This window comes from Portunus trituberculatus, chromosome 48 (assembly GCF_017591435.1).
Source record: "Portunus trituberculatus isolate SZX2019 chromosome 48, ASM1759143v1, whole genome shotgun sequence".
NCBI lineage: Eukaryota > Metazoa > Arthropoda > Malacostraca > Decapoda > Portunidae > Portunus > Portunus trituberculatus.
Window position 1 is genome coordinate 6,975,925 of NC_059302.1, and position 19,687 is coordinate 6,995,611.

Below are 19,687 nucleotides of genomic sequence, written 5' to 3' on the forward strand. Positions count from 1 at the left end.
ATCATCTTCCTTCATGGGTATCAGTCTTCCTTCCTCCCCTTTCCTTTATCTTTACTGCCTACTCAGTCTGTCTTGGTTTACCCCTTTTTCCATGTCACTTGCACATCTTTCGACATTACAGTCACTTTGAGACCTGAAACCACACTCCAGTGATTTGCCTATCCAACTACCTTCCTAGTTACCTTAGCTACCTACTGACCTACACACACACACACACACACACACACACACACACACACACACACACACACACACACACTAAACTGGATGACTATAGGTATGGAGACAGGACAGCACGAACATAGTTTTTTTCCTGTAAAACACAACTAGGTAAATAAAAATAGGTTACACACACACACACACACACACACACACACACACACACACACACACACACACACACACACCGCGTAGTGTAGTGGTTAGCATACTCGACTCACAATCGAGAGGCCCGGGTTCGAGTCCCGGCGCGGCGAGGCAAATGGGCAAGCCTCTTTATGTGTGGCCCCTGTTCACCTAGCAGTAAATAGGTACGGGATGTAACTCGAGGGGTTGTGGCCTCGCTTTCCCGGTGTGTGGAGTGTGTTGTGGTCTCAGTCCTACCAGAAGATCGGTCTATGAGCTCTGAGGTCGCTCCGTAATGGGGAAGACTGGCTGGGTGACCAGCAGACGACCGAGTTCTGTAGTGGTGCTCCGCTTTTTTACGCATATTATTGCATGAAAAAAGGCTCTCACTGACTTCTCAGTGAGCACAGTGTTGTATGAATGTCCTTTGATGAAAAAAAAAAAAACAGGAACATTTAAGGAAAGTGTTGTCGCTAGATAGAAAATAAGTGAAAAGGAGTGGAAGACTCCAAGATGGCGGAGAAATATGCCATTTCAGCATTATTACCTTCGTCCTGTTATAAGTTTAACTCTGATTCTGGAGACCTAGCAAAGTTCATTAAGTGTTGTCTGTGTATCCGGTTGGCTCATACGAAATGTGTGAATTTGGCAGGGATTAAATCTGAAAATATCCGCAACGTGAGGTATCTGTGCGATGTTTGCTTCATTGAGGTGTCGTCTCTGAAGAAATTCATCAATGATGTTGAGGAATTTAAGTCTGATTTGAAAAGCATTACTGCTATAGCTGACAAGATGATGGAAATAGTTGATAATAAGATGGCAAGAATGGAAGAGATAAGTATCAAGGTCGATGAGGCAACAGAAGGCTTGGCGGGAGTTACTGGGTCGCTGAATTCAGCTGACTCAGAACATTCCACGCCTTGGCAGGACGTGAAGAGGAAGAGGAGAATGAAAAAGAACCTGCTTGTTGTAGAGGTAACTCAGGATTCTGAAGCAAATCTAAAGAATGAAGTTTCTCATGCTTTGGATGGAATGCAAATTAATGATACAAAGTTTGCTAATGATGGCAAAAAAAATTGTGATGAATTTTGTCAGAGTGTCTAAGAAATGAGGCAGCCCAGAAACTGGAGAATGTTGAAAAGTTGACAACTAAATCAGTTCAGAAAATTAAACCCAAGATAATGTTATGTAATGTCCATAAGGACTAAGGAGGGTATCATTGATACAATCATTGCGAGAAATGACTACCTTCAAGCAGTTCCTGATATCAAGTCAAAGATTGCGAATATTTTTTGCAAACCAGCAGCAGGGGGCACAGTTCATTACATCATGAAGTGTGATCCAATGATAAGACAGCTGTTACATCAGCATCAGGACAGGGTTAAGCTTGAGTGGGGAGTTTACCAGGTTCGCGACAGGTATCATGCACTTATCTGTTACCATTGTCAAAGGTATGGTCATACAGAGACGAACTGCAATGCCAAGAAAAATGGTGAGCATCCCATTTACTTTAAATGTGCAAGCAACCACAAGTCCAAGGATTGCACATCTACAGAGAAGAAATGCATAAACTGTGTGAGGTTTAAGAAACAGAATACTGACCACTCGGCAAATAATAGTTGCTGTATTGTGTTGGAAAGTGAGATTGACAGGATCAGAAATATTACAGATCATGGCTACTAATGCTGTGAGCTCTATGTTGAAATGTGGTTTCTTAAATGTTCAGTCAGTTGGAAACAAGACAACAGAAATCAGAACTTTAATTAATGATGAAAGTCTGGATATTCTTGCTTTGACTGAAACATGGCTGAGTGAATATGATACTGCGAAAATTAAAGAAATAACCCCTGACACTCATACATTTGTGCACATACCAAGGAAAGAAGGAAGAGGTGGTGGTGTTGGTCTTTTACTTTCTAGAACATGCAATAAAATTAGGGTTGATAAGTCAGAAAAATGGAAGAGCTTTGAACATATGCAAGTTAGCTGTGAGCTTGGTGGTAGAAAATCTATGTTTATAGTGGTCTATAGACCTCCAAGCCTAAGTGCCCGGTCGTTTATTGACGATTTCAGGAAATACTTGGAACTGCTGGATATGGTGAGCGTTAATATTTTTATTTGTGGAGATTTTAATATAAGAATGGATGAACAAGAAAACTATATAGTGAGGGAGTTTCAAGATATGATGAAATCCTTTAATTTAGACAATAAAGTAGAAAAAGCAACATCTGCTGGTGGACATGTAATTGACTTGGTCTTCTGTGACTCAGATCATAATCTTGTTCGAGAAGTAAATGTTGATGAAATCTGCAGGATTTCACCGGTGCACAGGATGGTTACTTTTCAAATATCTTGTAAAAAAGAAACTACGTACACTAAGCGATTAGTGTTTCGTAGGAAAAATTATTTTGACCCTGAGCGGCTGATAGCTGAAGTGTCACAGGCCATTCAGTTAAGAAAGGATGATGTGTGTACTCATGGAAGAGTAGCAGTTGAGAAATGTGAATCTTGTTTGTCTGAATTATATAATGGCAACATGAAAAAAGAATACAATGAAATGTGTCCACTTCATGAAAAGGATATTAAGATAAGGGATCATGCACCTTGGTTTAATACTGAAATTTCCATAGCTAAGAAAGAAAAAAGGTGGCGTAGACTACGAACAGAAGAGGCAAGAAGGAATATATGGACATGAGAAACAGGCTAAACAAACTTGTACAGAGGAGAAAGTGTCAGTACTATAGACAGAAGTCATTAGAGTCACGGTCTAACATTAGTAGATTATATAAGATACTGGATAATTTGACAGGTAACAGGAGAATAAATAAGTTGCCTGAGGGTTTAATGACACTGTGCTGGCAAATATGTTCCTTGACTTCTTTGATCAAAAGATAAAGTCGATTGTGGAGAGCTTTAGAAATGAGGAGCTTGAAATACCCGTGAGTATGCCAACGCCTCGGGCTAAGCTACTCTCCTTTAAGCAAGTAAGTGTGGATGAAGTAAAGGAGATTGTACATAAAGTTAATATAACCTACTGCGATAATGACCCATTACCTATTAGTGATATTATTCAGAGTGAGAAGTTCTGTGAAATTCTGGAAATTTTTAACTGATTATAAACAGTAGCTTCATGAACAATACCTTTCCTGTCTCTGAAATATGGCATTGATAAAGCCCATTGTAAAGGGTAAAATGGATACGCAGTGCTTGAGTTCCTTTAGACCTGTATCTAATTTGACCTTTTTATCGAAGATTATTGAAAGTGCTGTATTAAACCAATTACTCGACCATTTGAAAGTAGTGCAGGCTTTACCGGATAATCAATCGGCTTATAGAAAACTTTATTCGACTGAGACAGCTTTATGCTCAGTTATCAATGATCTGATAATCCTGATGGATGAAGGAAAATGTGGTTTGCTAATTTTACTGGACTTAAGTGCAGCATTTGACACAGTTGTTCACAGATTGCTTCTTTTAGATTGCAGGTCTGTCGGTATTGATGGAGATGCACTAACATATTTAGAAAGTTATCTTGCAAACAGGCAATACTGTGTTCAAATCTTTCTCAGACAAGAAGATTTTAGAAAGAGGAGTACCCCAAGGCAGTGTTTTAGGTCCTATTCTGTTCTGTATATATACTATTGAACTATCACACATACTAAGAAAACATGACATTGACTTCAAACTGTTTGCTGATGACACACAGTTTTACATGACCTTGAACAATGTAGATAATGTTGAAGGAAAGATAAAACTTATTATGGATGATGTTGGTAGATGGATGGAATCCAAGCAGTTGAAACTTAATCAAAACAAGACTGAATGTTTGATAGTGGGTAAGAATAAGGACTTAAAGAGGATTGATATGTCCACATTATATATTGATGGTAACAGTTTGGGTGTTCGTGATACAGTGAAGGATCTGGGAGTATTATTGGACTGTCATTTATCTATGAAAGATCAAATACGGCAGGTGGTTAAGACGGCAAGATACCATCTGAAAAATATAGGTTTTGTCAGAAAATACTTGGATGAGAAAACTACGAAGATGCTGGTTCATAATCATGTGATAAGCAAACTGGATTACTGCAATTCTCTGTATTATGGACTGCCTAAGTATCTCTTAAAAGACTTACAGCTTGTCATGAACAGAGCTGCCAGACTGATTACAGGCGTCTCTCCTCGTGAGAGGATAACACCTGTATTGATAGATCTGCATTGGCTGCCAATTAAAGCACGAATTGAGTACAAGATTAGTGTTATGACTCATCAGGCATTACAGTCTGGAAAACCTGAGTACTTGAGGAACTTACTGGAAACATTCCACCATGACACTACGATGGAGCTGAGACACGATGCAGACCCATACAGACTACATGAGCCAAGATATAACCTTGACATGGGATGCCGAGCATTTGCAAGATGCGCACCAAGGATTTACAATAAACTGCCGAGTGATATCAAAGGTTGTGCCAGGATCGATATCTTCAAAAAGAAATTGAAGACATATTTGTTCAAGGAAGTTTATGATTTTAACGGCATGGAAATCAAAGACAATTATAGATGCTAGTTGCTTTTGAGGGAGGCTCTGCTGAGCGCTGCCTCGCAGTGGAGCGGAGCCTTGAGCAAACACCCCAAGTAAAAAGTAACAAAGTAACACACACACACACACACACACACACACACACACACACACACACACACACACACGAGCGTAAAGCCCAGGCCCTGTAAAACTACAACTATGTAAATACGCACGTGCGCACACACACACGGGCCACACGAGCGTAAAGCCCCCTGTAAAACTACAACTAGGTAAATACACACACACACACACACACACACACACACACACACACACACACACACACACACACACACACACACACACACTAAATTTCTTCATATCTTAAACTTGTCACATAGTACAGTAAAAAATTTAAATCATATACGTACTATAGTGTGAAGAAAATATTATTCATATCTAGTTTGGTATGTCAGTTTCAGTTCAGTAAGCATACTTATTCAAAATCCAAAGTGAGGTGAAGAGGTAACTGGGAAAGATAATGATGGGAATGAGGAGCTTGATAACAAGGTAAGAGGTACGCGTGTTGGGGTCGTGGCTGGAGTTAAGGGCCTCGAGTCTTCCTGTATCACTCGGTTGCCATGGAGATCCTTGAAGGGGTTGTAAGTGAAAGAGACATATGGGGCATGGAGCTTTCACTATCTAGACTACAGCTCACTAACATTCACGTGTATTGGTGGGTGGACACTACTAGGTTATCAGTGAGCAGCGAACCAGTATGCTTTTTTTTTTTTTTTTTTTTTTTTTTTTCACCAATCACTTTTCATTTAAATTATCAGAACTGACCAAACAAAACTCACCTCACTAGTGTTTGAGAATAGATTAACGAATTGAAATCAATAATACAAGACATTATTAGTGAGTTGACATTCCTTTGTGGCAATTACAAGAAATATCTTGTTTGATATACAAGAATGTGTGTATCCCCATCATTATTATGATGTATATATTTACCCCCTCCACACACACACACACACACACACACACACACACACACACACACACACACACACACACACACACACACACACACACACACACACACACACACACACACACACACTCTTAGCCCATGAGTTGATTCATCAAAGAAACTAAACATTTGATCCTTTCTTCCATCAGGCAACTCGTTCCAGCCCATCGATTCCTCCCGCAACGATGTCAACCATGGATTACACCTACAACAGGTCAGCACAGGACAGTTTTATTAAGATTTACTTCACTCCTTCCTTGGATTTGCATAGCTTCAGTAGAGGATATCACTGTGACTGTCTTATCTTAGGAACATAATATTGAATAGAATCAAATCTGTATATGCTATTAAAATTTCTTGAATACTAGTTGTAAAGATGGTTCTCAAACTCCAACTTACAGACTCAGTATTTAATGTTTCTCATATTTCCTGATCACTCTTCTCCCATTATATATTCACAATCAGATACTAATAACTTGACTTACAGCTACTAAGATCTCAACTTTTTTGCATGGGAGTTTCTTTAACTGCTGGACACAATATTATCTTTGAAAAGAAAATATTAGTAAATTTTAGAGTGAAGCTTCCTTGGATAGAAATTTATCCTTAGTTGAGTAACATATAGGGAAGAAATAGCTAGGTAATGGTAATAGGAAGGAAGCCTTCTACATTAAGGATATATATATATATATATATATATATATATATATATATATATATATATATATATATATATATATATATATATATATATATATACATATACATACATACATATAGATACATACACATACACACACACACACACACACACACACACACACACACACACACACACACATTATTAAGTTTTCATTTGCTCTCAACAGAAATGACAGCCTGAGAACGCTGGACAACATCCTCTCACACATTGGCAATACACCACTAGTGAAGGTCAATAACATCCCCAAGAGCTTTGGTCTAAAGTGTGATGTCTGTAAGTAAATATTACTCTGCAATTTATATTTCAAACATTTGGTGTTATATTGCTTGAACATAAGAATTGCTACATCCAAAAACCTGGTCTGTATTTTCAAACTATGTATATGTCTTGTTCATTACAGATGCAAAATGTGAATTCTTCAATGCTGGAGGTAGTGTGAAGGACCGTATTGCCTTGCGAATGGTGGAAGATGCTGAGAAGAAGGGCCTTATAACTCCAGGGGTGTCTGTCCTTATTGAGCCAACATCAGGAAACACAGGTATGTGGCGATATTTATCAAAACACTCCATTTTCTTAACCTATTTTGTATTTTTCATTAATAACAGCAGTATAAGTGGTGTTAATAGAATGAAATTTGAGCAGATACAAAGTGCACTATTTGAGATACACCCATAGAATCACTGACATTCGGTGAACAGTGGCACATTATGCACAGATCAATGGAGAGCAGTCCATTATGAACAATTTTTTTTTTTTTTTTCAGGTATTGGTCTGGCACTATGTGGAGCAGTCAAAGGATACCGGTGCATAATTGTCATGCCAGAAAAAATGAGTAATGAGAAAGTGAATGTCCTGAGAGCATTGGGAGCGGAGATTGTGCGTACCCCAACCTCTGCTTCCTGGGACTCCCCAGAATCCCACATTTCAGTCGCCAAGAGATTAGAAAAAGAAATACCTGGTGCAATCATCCTTGATCAGGTAAATATTTCTGAAATATCATCCTTATCTACATTTTCCACACAAAAGTTGAGATCTTCAGATGAAAACCCTACCACATGGCAGCTGCCTTTGAAAGTTACCAAGCCGGACCCATGTAGGAGTCTGTTGTAATTTGAAATTATGATAATAATGTTCAGGAATCTATCATTCCATTATATAATTAAGCTATATGACCTTTCTTATATTCTTTCATCATTTCATTTTAAAATGGAAAAGTAAGCTTTCATTTACTATGTATTTTTAGAGTATTCTCTCTCTCTCTCTCTCTCTCTCTCTCTCTCTCTCTCTCTCTCTCTCTCTCTCTCTCTCTCTCTCTCTCTCTCTCTCTGATCAGTTCTCTGCAATAATCCTTACTGAGAAATATATCATCAACAGTACAAAAATTCTGGTAACCCAATGGCTCACTATGAGGGGACTGCTGAGGAGATCCTGCAACAGACTGGAGGAAACATTGACATGCTTGTTGCTGGGGCAGGCACTGGAGGAACTATCACTGGCATTGCAAGAAAGCTGAAGGAGAGAGTGAGTAAACATTAATGTGTGTGTGTGTGTGTGTGTGTGTGTGTGTGTGTGTGTGTGTGTGTGTGTGTGTGTGTGTGTGTGTGTGTGTATTTACCTAGTTGCGTTGTACAAGGTTTGAGCAGGGCTCCTAGTGTCCTGCTTCCATGTCTCCATTTATCCATTTTTTCTTTAATGTCATGCACATTATGTGCTGTAACAACTTCATCACTCGGTGCATTCCACTTTTCCACTGTTCTATGTGGAAAACTGCATTTTCCAGTATCCTTCACACACTGCCTTATCCTAATCTTCTTTACATGTCCTCTTGTCCTTCTATCTTCTGTCATTAGTACCAAGTCTTCCTTGTCTATCTTTTCAATGCCATTGACTATCTTGTACATTGTTATTAGGTCTCCTCATTCTCTTCTATCTTGTAAGGTTGGAAGTCCCATTTCCTTCAGCCTTTCTTCATATATTAGGTCCTTTAGTTCCGGCACCACCTTTGTAGTAATCTTCTGAATCTGTTCTATTCTTCTTATATGTTTTTTAGACCTCAGGAACCACACCACAGCTGCATATTCCAGCTTTGGATGCATCATGCTTGTGATAATTTTTTTCATCACGTCTTTGTCCATGAATTGAAATGCCACTCTTATATTAGTCAACATTTTATATGATAATACAAATATCTTACTTGTGTGTTTTGGGGGTTCCAATTTTCTGTGTCCACCCATCCATCTCTGCTTTCCAGTTCTTCTATTTCTCTTGAGTGAGTAGAAACTTAAGTTCGATACACATGGGCCATCTTGTCCTGAATCCAAGTTGTCTGTTCGATATAACTTGTTCTTCCAGATGTTTAATGCATTTTTCTTTGATAACTTTCACACAACTTCCCCATAACACTTGTGAGTGACACCGGTCTGTAATTTAATAGCTCAGTTGCCTTTCCTCCTTTAAATATCGGTATTACATAGGCTCTCTTCCATTCTAGTGGAACTTTCCCTTCATTTAATGAACTTGTAATCATTTCCCAAATTGGATCCAACAGTTGCTCTTTACATTCTTTTAGCACCCAGCCTGATGCACCATCCGAACACATTGCTTTTCTGACATCCAAATTATCTAATAATCTTCTAATATCCTCTTTGTGCACTATGATTTCCTGCAATCCTCGGCAGTGCAATGTCCTATTTGGTTCTGTAAAATCCTCTTCTACAGTGAACACAGTTTTGAAGCTTTCATTCATTATTTCACTTATTTCCTTTTCTGTTTGGTATGTCTTCCCTCCTTTAATTATTTTTCTATTGTTTCCTTATTCTTCATCTTACCATTTATAAATTTGTAGAAAAGCTTGGGTTCATGTTCACTTTTTCACACCACATCTTTCTCAAAGTTTCTTCCTCCCTCCTTACTCTAATATATTCATTTCTTGCATCCTTATACTGCTGTTTGTTATTGTCATTTTCCTGTTATATGAGTTTCTTCCAAGCTTTATCTTTTTGCCTTTTTAGCTTCTGTTCATCTAGCATTGTACCAAGCGTGCATATTTTCCTTAACTCTATAAATAGGTACGTATTTCTTTACTCCTTTGTTAAATTACCATATGAATATTTCATATTTCCCTTGTATTGTCCTCCCATACATAATGTCTCTACATTCAATATCAGAAAAAAAAATTCTTATTTTTTCAAAATCTGCTCTTGCATAATTTAATCTCTCTTTTTTGTAGTCATCTTTGTATCTTATCCCATCCTCCTCCTGTATTTCTAGCTCTAATGTCACATGATCACTCTTCCCATTAGACTAAGATATTGTATGGTGGGAGGGATGTCTGGCTTCTTTGTGAATACTAGGTCAAGCTACAATAGTTCTTCTCCCCTGTACCTTGTTGACTCCTTCACCCACTAATCCATTGTATTTACCATAGTCATCTGTAACACCTCCTCGCTCCATTGTCCAGCATTACCCATTACTTCCATCTCTCTCCGGTTTATTTTTTTACAGTTAGAGTCTCCATGTTTTCTGTTATCAGTCTGTCCCGTTTGTCCATTAAAAAACTTGACATCACCTCCTTCATGTATCTTATCTCTCTTTCCATGTTTATCAGCCTCCTCATATTGCATCTTTCCTCTCTAAATCCATAAAAGTCATCTGTATTATCATCAATCAATCTCCTCATTCCAACAGGTGGCGATGGCGTAGTGGATAAGGTGGTGAGCATGGGATCAGGCAGACATTCACGCGTAGGTTCGAATCCCACCACATACCGCTTTGAAACTATACCATTTGTTGAGTGGTTTAAAAGTTACCTATATGTCACCATGATACCCAGGTTCTAGGTGGTTACACCAAAGGTGTGCTTGAGTGGTGATATGGGCCCTAATATGGGTACCACTATAAATAAAGTCGCTTGCGCCACTAATGGGCATGCTTAACAGCACTTCCGACATATACTCTTCAAGTATGCCTACAGGTGCTATAGGCCAGGACATAAAAAAAAAAAAAAAATTAAATAATACTAATAATAACAAATAAATATATATACCCCCATGTACATACGTCTAGGTTGGGCTCCAACACCTGCTGTGTGTGTGTGTGTGTGTGTGTGTGTGTGTGTGTGTGTGTGTGTGTGTGTGTGTGTGTAATTCACTGTTTGATCTGCTGCAGTCTCTTGACGAGACAGCCAGACGTTACCCTACGGAACGAGCTCAGAGCTCATTATTTCCGATCTTCGGATAGGTCTGAGACCAGGCACACACCACACACCGGGACAACAAGGTCACAACTCCTCGATTTACATCCCGTACCTACTCACTGCTAGGTGAACAGGGGCTACACGTGAAAGGAGACACACCCAAATATCTCCACCCGGCCGGGGAATCGAACCCCGGTCATCTGGCTTGTGAAGCCAGCGCTCTAGCCACTGAGCTACCGGGCCGTGTGTGTGTGTGTGTGTTTGCAAGTATACATGTATATTATCTTGTCTTACCTATCATAGGTCTTGCAAATATCAACCTAGTAATATGTACATATATATTTTGTAAATCCATTATAATGATCTTTGTTGTTATTTTATATTTCACAATTTAAAGAATTTGAAATATCCCTTAAGTATGCTTAATTATTCTATTGTATTTACATTAATTGTTCAATTCTTTGGCCATTTGCCACAGATCCCAGACTGCAAAATTGTTGGAGTGGATCCTGAGGGTTCCATCCTTGCTGTACCTGAGGAGCTGAATAAAAGTGATGTCACTGCTTATGAGGTTGAGGGCATTGGCTATGACTTTATTCCTAATGTTCTTGGTGAGTTTACCCTTTCCTTCAGCAATATGCACTCATCTTGCTATGCTTCCAGTCAAAACCAGATAAATCATCATTGTTATTTGTTGTGACACTTATTTCCAAAGATTATATTGAAATAAAGCATAACTGTAATGTTTTGAAGTATTAAGTAATATCTAATCACATGCAATATTGATTGACTTAGTTATACCTTGCAGCAGATATTATGCATTAATATTTGCTGTATATTATTGTTAAGGAAGTTTCTTATCAGTTGCTAAATAAAATTAATTATTTTCACCTTTTTAACAGGATTGTTACATAAATTATTTTTGTACTTACTAGTCATAATAACTTTGGTGATATTTTCCACACAAATGTGTCTTGTATACAGTTCCCTACTAACCATGGGGATTGTTCTTTTAGTCCTGTTGGTGGTAGTTATAATGAATTGTTTTACATATATAATAAGTGCATATATAAAAATTCTACGGACATTCAAAGTTGTTCAGGAAAATCAGGTAATGATACAAAGTATATGTTACAGACCGTGATTTAGTTGATGTGTGGTTGAAATCAAATGACAAAGAATCATTGAACATGGCTCGCCGCATGATCAGGGAAGAAGGACTCCTGTGTGGTAAGTTACAGATTTAGATTACATTTTTTACTAATTCCTTCTATGCTCTTTCCTCTCCATCCCCCCTTTCTCATTTACTATAGCTATAATGCCACATTATATTTGTACTGCAGTATATAATGGCTATTTATTTTACATTTGGACTTAGAATGTTATAGTGGATATAACAGTTTATTTTCATCAATCATGGCCAGGTGGTAGTTGTGGAGCAGCCATGCAAGCTGCAATGACAGCAGCAGCAGAACTGGAGACTGGCCAGTGCTGTGTGGTGGTTTTACCAGATTCAATCCGTAACTACATGACCAAGCACTTGTCAGACAAGTGGATGATGGAGAGAGACTTTATCAAAGAAGATGAAGATACAAAGAACAAGCACTGGTCAGTATACATGTTAACTATGGGTACAACTTACGAAGGATTGAACTTTTTTTTTTTTTTTTTTTTTTTTTTTATGATGACATTAATTTTGAAGTGTTATTAGAAGTTAAGTGCAGTTTATAAGACGACAAATTGAGGTCTGAAAATTATCCATACATAACAGCAGCAGGAAGCTAATTCTTTACACATTTTACAGGTGGTCAAACATGAAAGTATCAACACTGCATCTTAATGCACCACTGACAGTTCTGCCAAGCATTTCTTGCCAAGATGCCATTGCCATCATGCAGCGAGAGGGATATGACCAGCTCCCTGTGGTGGACCAAGAAGGGTAACTCCAGACTTAACAGCATTAGTTGAATGGGAGATTTTGACAGACAAGTCATTTAAAAAACACCATTGATAATAGCTGGTTAAATTGAACTTTGTACACCTAACCCTCCGTTATTGCGCCCTTCCGTTATCGTGTTTAGGCATTATCACGCACTTACGAAAATCTGCAAAATTCAGTTTTAGCTCATCTGGAAAGTCGTTATCGCACACCCACTGTAGTAGTAGTAGAAGTAATAGTACTACCCATATCCCAACCACACACCAACGAATGTTTAGATGGGGGAGGAAGAGGTGGACGGGGAGAAAGATGAGGATCATGAGGAGGAGGAGGAGCCAGCAGCCAGTCATCGCTGTGTATTCACATCACGTGATTTGAATAAGGGAGCTGATTGGTTCTGGTCACTCTGCTCACCACCACCACCACCACCACCCCTCAGTCTTGCACATGGTATTCTGTTGTTCAGAGCTGGTTTTTTACGAAAATCTTTGGGTTGAGGCACCAATTTATTTATTTCCAATTTATTCTTCACTTCCATTATCGCAATTTCTGCTATCGTGCAGTACCAATTTCACGTGATAATGGAGGGTTAGGTGTACAGTGGATCCTGTGACATTACATAGTCTTTGAAAATCTAATCATAACAAACATGCCACATGAGGAAGCTTCTCTTCACCTGTTTATCATCAGCACCACTCTCCATGAATTAATGCCCTAAACATTCAATTTAGCAAGCAGCAGCACAACTTGCAGTTACACATTTTCTTGTATTTCTGCCATTCACCAATCCCTCCACTAGCCATAGATCATAAGAAGACAGAGACGGAGAAAAAATTAATATAATTTAGGGCATTCTGTATTTGTTGTGTTACCTCCCATATACATAGTAGTACAAATGTGCCCATTTTGGTGTGTTTTTCTAAAATCTTGAAACTTTATGATATTTTCTGGTTCTTTGGTTCATTCTCTCAGACAATATCAGTAGCCTCATGCATCACACATGATCAATCATAAATAAGAACAAGAGTATCACCTTTTTTTGGTCAAGAATATATATTTTAAGAACAAATGAGGACACCATAACACAATTTTTTTTTAATTCAAAATTTTTGTATATTTTCTGGTTCTCTGGAATCAATTAATTTTTTGAACACTTGTTCTTCAATCACCATAATAATGCACATTTGCCGTAACAAATGCTACACTGGAACAAATTATACATCTGTTATTGTGAACTCCACCGTCTTTAAGACATCTAAAATATCAGACTTGATTAATTGTATATACAAAGCTGGCATCCTTGTACAAAAGTGGTGGCCAAGACAATGCTATAAAGCACATACATTCACATTATTTCTGAATAATGAGTTAATCTCAAAAAAGGTGTGAATGAATTCACAAGTTGTGACTACACCCTTCAGTACCATTGATATACTTCCATGCACTATATCTCAGCCTCACTGGTTACAATACTACAATTCAGCAGAGCCTGCTATGCTAATTTGCCCTATCTCTCTCTCTCTCTCTCTCTCTCTCTCTCTCTCTCTCTCTCTCTCTCTCTCTCTCTCTCTCTCTCTCTCTCTCTCTCTCAAACATTGTTGATCATAGAGTAGTTCTTTGACTTATAAATAAAAAGCTCATCAAAGTTAACATAAAATATGAAAGGTTTCATTCTAAGATTCATTTATAATACATCTTTTATATATTACAAGCTAATTACTTTTACTATATTCAAAACTTTCAGGATGATCCAGGGAGTGGTAACTTTAGGTTCACTTATGGCAAAGATTTTATCAGCTAAGATTGAAGGCTCCAGTCCAGTCCAGCAATCACTATACTCACAGTTCCGAAAGATCAAGCTGGACACAACCCTTGGGAAGCTGTCTCGCATCTTGGACCGTGACCATTTTGCTTTGGTTGTCCACACTCAGCGCCTGTGTAAGTATGCACTATTATTACTCCAACTTAATTTCTTTCTTTCTAAAATAGTAATAGATCGCATTTACTTTGTTTTTCTTCTTTTAACATATTACATTTCTTGCAAAGAAAGATGCTATTAAAATAATTTAATAACTCTTGTACAATTACATTCACATTTGCATATTTCATGATTTTCTTGACATCCATTCTCTCATTTCATCTCCACTATTGAGGATAATTTGTTTATCATGAAATTAGAGATTGAGTATGTTAATTTTTCTTGTCCTAAGCATAGTACATAAAAGAAGTGGAGAGAGAAAACAAAAGGCCATGTTCATTTAAATGTTGCTAATGCAAGAATTAAACAAATGAAGAGAAAGAAGTAGAAAATTCAACCTCTGGGAATAATATGGGCATCAGATTAGATAGATAATGCTAATGATGATGATGAATTTTTATTGTTAGATGACTGAAATAAATAAACTGATTGCATATATATAGATATAGATATTTATACGTTTATTTTGTCTAGTTCATATTTGAAAATTAAGATATAACGATGCACATATTTATTTGTTATTGAAGCATAAAAATGCTTTGAAAGATATTCCATAGTAGTTACTCTTATACAGTGATTATCATGTTCCATGCAAGTGGTGCTTATTATCTTTTCTTCCTCCTGACATCATCTCAACAGGCAGGGCACACCCTGGTAAGGAGACCCATTATTTTGTGAAGCTTGCAACCAATTGTTGATTCTCTAATTGCTTCCATTCGCCCTGCACTAACATACTGTCTCCTTCCCTGACACTGATCAGATCATGACATGCAACCATTTCCCCCCCCACCCCCTCAATACACACACACACACACACACACACACACACACACACACACACACACACACACACACACACACACACACACACACACACACACACTTGGGCATGAAAAGAATAACAGGAAAGAAAAGAATGGGTGATATGCCTCGATTTAAAAATGCACTTGACAGTCACTTCACAAATATCACACACTCAACATTAATAAAGCATTATGAATTCATATATTTAAACAAGAAATGAGCTGAGCTTCCATAGCAGAGTGCTGGGAATGAATGAGTGGATTTAATCCACCTTGACAATTAGGAAAGTAATACCATTAATTTGCCACTTTAAAAGATTTTCTCATAACTTTTAGATACCTTGAAGTTGCTTGATGAAAAGCTTAGACTGATCAATATTTGCTTAGATCACAAACTAATTAAATAAATGATGTGCTAGATTGACTCAGAACTACATGAATAAGTGTATAGACCATGCTAAACTGATGAAACAAAGTAGCAGTCATTATCTTGTCAAGAACTACAGCAGTATTTTACAGATTGGTTAAGTGAAGTTAGGAAGTGGAATGTGTAATGGTTAAAAAACAAAGTGACTACACACTGAGGATGGATTAGAAGAAAATTGATAGATATCTTATTCTTTTATTGCTTGTTAAAAAAAAACAAAAACAACAAAAGGGATGCAGCAAGGAAACTGGGAAAAGCTACTAACATGGTAAAAAAAAAAAAAAAGGGGGGGATGCAGCAAGGAAACTGGGAAAAGCTGCTAACATGGTGGAATTGGTCATCATTTTGTTTTTTTGTTTTTTTCATCTAAGTGGACTTGGTTGTATGGATAGAGAATATTTTTCAGCTGGAAATTTATGGGGAAACAATGTGTAAATATACATTGAAATAAGAATTATGAACAAAAATCATCATCATCATTATCATCAGCCTATACAAGTCCAGTGCAATGCAGTGCAAAGGCCTAAACATTGTCTATGTAGCATTTTATAAAATGTAATAATATAAGCATACTGATTTCTAGAGATATAGTGCAAAATATATGAGCAGATTACTTTCTGGGATGCCCTAATATATTCAGGATGAAAAAATACAGTAAAGTGATGTTATAGAGCTTACTAGTAAATAATGCAAGGTGGAGAAAGTAAGAGTGTGTGTATCCATACGGTGAAACACATTGGACAAACACTGTTACCATGTGATGTTTAGCAAGATAACATCTTAATCATCAAAGAAAATTATCTGACAATAAACAGTGTTACCAGATGTTGTATAACATAATTTCAACTCTGTTCATTTGGCAAATTCCAGTAGAAAAAATTGGATTTTTTTTTTTTTTTTATGCAAGAGGGAACACTGCCAAGGGCAACAAAATGCTAGGAAAAAAGACCCACGGGAACTGCAGGTTCCCTAAAAGGTCTGAAAGAGTCAACCAAAAGCCAGGAACAAATGTCTTGAAACCTCTCTCTTAAAAGAAGTCAATTCATAGGAAGACAGAAATACAGAAGCAGGTAAGGAGTTCCAGAGTTTACCAGTGAAAGATATGAATGAGAATACTAGTTAATTCTTGTAATAAAGGGTTGGACAGAATAAGGATGAGAGAAAGAAGAAAGCCTTGTTCAGCAAGGCTGCAGGAGGGGGGAGGCATGCAGTTAGCAAGATCAGCAGAGCAGTTAACATGAAAATAGATAGAAAGAGATGCAACATTTTGGTGGTAAGAAAGGCTGAAGACAGTCAGTCAGAGGATGGGAGTTGAGGCGAAAAGCTTTTGATTCCACCCTATCTAATAAAACCTGAGTGTAACCCCCAAACATGGGAAGAGTACTCCATACAAGGACGGATAAGGCCCTTGTACAGATTAGCAGTTGGACAGGCGAGAACTGGTGGAGACGCTGCAGAACGCCTAACTTCATAGAACCTATTATAGCATGAGATGAGATGTGAAGTTTCCAGTTAAGATTATGAGGAAAGGACAGACCGAAGATATTCAGTGTGGAAGAGGGAGACAGTTGAGTGCCATTGAAGAAGAGGGGATAGTTGTCTGGAAGGTTGTGTCGTGTTGATAGATGGAGGAATTGAGTTTTCAGGCATTGAATACTACTAAGTTTTTTCTGCCCCAATCAGAAATCTTAAAAAGATCAGAAGTTAGGCATTCTGTGGCATCTGTGCATGATCTGTTGAGAAGCCAGGCATTCTGTGGCATTTCTGCATGATCTGTTGACTTCCTGAAGGGTTTAGTCGTCTCTGAAAGGACATGGAAAGATGTAGGGTGGTATCATCAGCATAGGAGTAGATAGGGCAAGAAGTGTGGTTAAGAAGATTATTAATGAATAATAAAAAGAAAGTGGGTGGTAGGACAGAACCATGAGGAACACCACTGTTAATAGATTTAGGAGAAAAGCAGTGGCAGTCTACCACGGCTGCAACAGAAAGGTCGGAAAGGAAACTTGAGGTAGAGTTGCAGAGAGAAGGATAGAAACTGTAGGAGGGCAGTTTTGAAATCAAAGCTTTGTGCCAGACTCTATCAGAAGCTTTTGATATGTCTAACGCAACAGCAAAAGTTTCACTGAAATTTCTAAAAGAGATGGCCAAGACTCAGTAAGGAAAGCCAGAAGATCTTCAGTAGAGCGACCTTGACGGAAGCCATATTGGCGATCAGATAGAAGATTGTGAAGTGACATGTTTAAGAAGCTTCCTATTGAGGATCTATTAAAAAAACTTTATACAAGCAAGAGATTAAATCTATAGGATGGTAGTTATAGGAATTAGAACAATCATCCTTTTTAGGAACAGGTTGAATGTAGGCAAAAATTTCCAGCAAAAAGGAAAGGTAGAAGTTGATAGACAAAGTTGAAAGAGTTTGGCCAGGCAAGGTGCAAGCACAGAAGCACAGTTTTTGAGAACAATAGGAGGGACCGTATCAGGTCCATAAGCCTTCTGATGGAAAACATCATTACGAAAAACTTTAATCGTAGGTATGAAATAATCAGAGGGAGGAACAAGCCCAGAATCATCCAAGGTGGAGTTGTTAGCAAAGGTTTGAGAGAAGCATTCAGCTTTAGAGACAGAAGAGATGGCAGTGGTACCATCAGGATGAAATAAAGGAGGGAAAGATAAAGAAGTAAAGTTGTTGGAGATGTTTTTGGCCAGATCCATGGTCCGAGTGTAGGTTGGGCTTCCTCACTCGGGGCAACGGTTTCCTAGTTTGAAAGATAGGAGGTTATTTTTTAGAGAAATTTGTGAAAAGCCCACATGGTATAAAAAAAAAAATGCCAGAAATCACGAGGAGAGTGGAAGTCTGAAAGTTTCTGACATTTTCTATTTATGAAACTGTTTGGCAAGTTGATATTCAGGAAATGGAAGGCTCAAGTCCCTTTTGTGGGCAACCTCTCTATCATGTATAGCACAAGAACAGATTGTGTTACACCAATGTTTAGAAGGTTTAGGTTGAGAAAAGAATGAGGAATGTATGCCTCCATGCCAGACACTATCATCTCTGTTATGTGTTCAGCACAGAGTTGGGTCTCTGACATGGAAACAGTAATCATTCCAGGGAAAATCAGCATAATTCCTCCTCAGGTCCTCCCAAATGGCAGAGGCAAAATGCCAGAGGCACCTCCATTTTGGGGGATCCAGAGTAAGAATTGGAGAAATAGGGCAAGATACAGAAATGAAATTGTAATCAGAGGAGCCCATCGGAGAAGATACGGTAACAGTATAAGCAGAAGGATTAGAAGTAAGGAAAAGATCAAGAATGTTGGGCATATCTCCAAGATAGTCAGGAATACAAGTAGGGTGTTGCGCCAGTTGCTCTAGTTCATGAAGGATAGCAAAGTTGAAGGCTAGTTCACCAGGATGGTCATTGAAGAGAGAGGAAAGCCAAAGCTGGTGGTGAACATTGAAATCTCCAAAGATGGAGATCTCTGCAAAAGGATAGAGGGACAGAATGTGCTCCACTTTGGAGGTTATATAGTCAAAGAATTTACTATAGTCAGAGGAGTTACAGGAAGGATAGACAGCACAGATAAATCTAGTGACTATTGAGTCTAAGCCAGATGGTGGAGAACTCAGAAGATTCAAGAGCTTGGGCACAAGAGCAAGTTCAAGTTGTTGTGCACATAGACACAACATCCAGCTTTAGAATGAAAATGACAATAGAGAAAGTAGGAGGGGACAGAAA

General features: G+C 38.1%; 1 protein-coding gene across 10 annotated transcripts in view; it reads left to right on the forward strand.

Moving 5' to 3' along the window:
• LOC123498546 (cystathionine beta-synthase-like) overlaps positions 1 to 19,687 on the forward strand; it is a 44,850-nt gene that overhangs the window by 22,323 nt on the left and 2,840 nt on the right. For 6 of the 10 annotated variants that reach the window (XM_045245737.1, XM_045245741.1, XM_045245736.1 and 3 more), the window contains exons 2-12: positions 6,053 to 6,117; positions 6,773 to 6,879; positions 7,007 to 7,144; positions 7,370 to 7,584; positions 7,981 to 8,127; positions 11,280 to 11,412; positions 11,939 to 12,031; positions 12,226 to 12,409; positions 12,606 to 12,740; positions 14,485 to 14,678; positions 15,358 to 15,372. In XM_045245737.1, coding sequence (XP_045101672.1) covers positions 6,053 to 6,117; positions 6,773 to 6,879; positions 7,007 to 7,144; positions 7,370 to 7,584; positions 7,981 to 8,127; positions 11,280 to 11,412; positions 11,939 to 12,031; positions 12,226 to 12,409; positions 12,606 to 12,740; positions 14,485 to 14,678; positions 15,358 to 15,372 — 1,426 coding nt within the window. The remainder of the gene's footprint in view (positions 1 to 6,052; positions 6,118 to 6,772; positions 6,880 to 7,006; positions 7,145 to 7,369; positions 7,585 to 7,980; positions 8,128 to 11,279; positions 11,413 to 11,938; positions 12,032 to 12,225; positions 12,410 to 12,605; positions 12,741 to 14,484; positions 14,679 to 15,357; positions 15,373 to 19,687) is intronic. The other 4 variants (XM_045245740.1, XM_045245743.1, XM_045245739.1 and 1 more) reach the window with 2 other exon arrangements.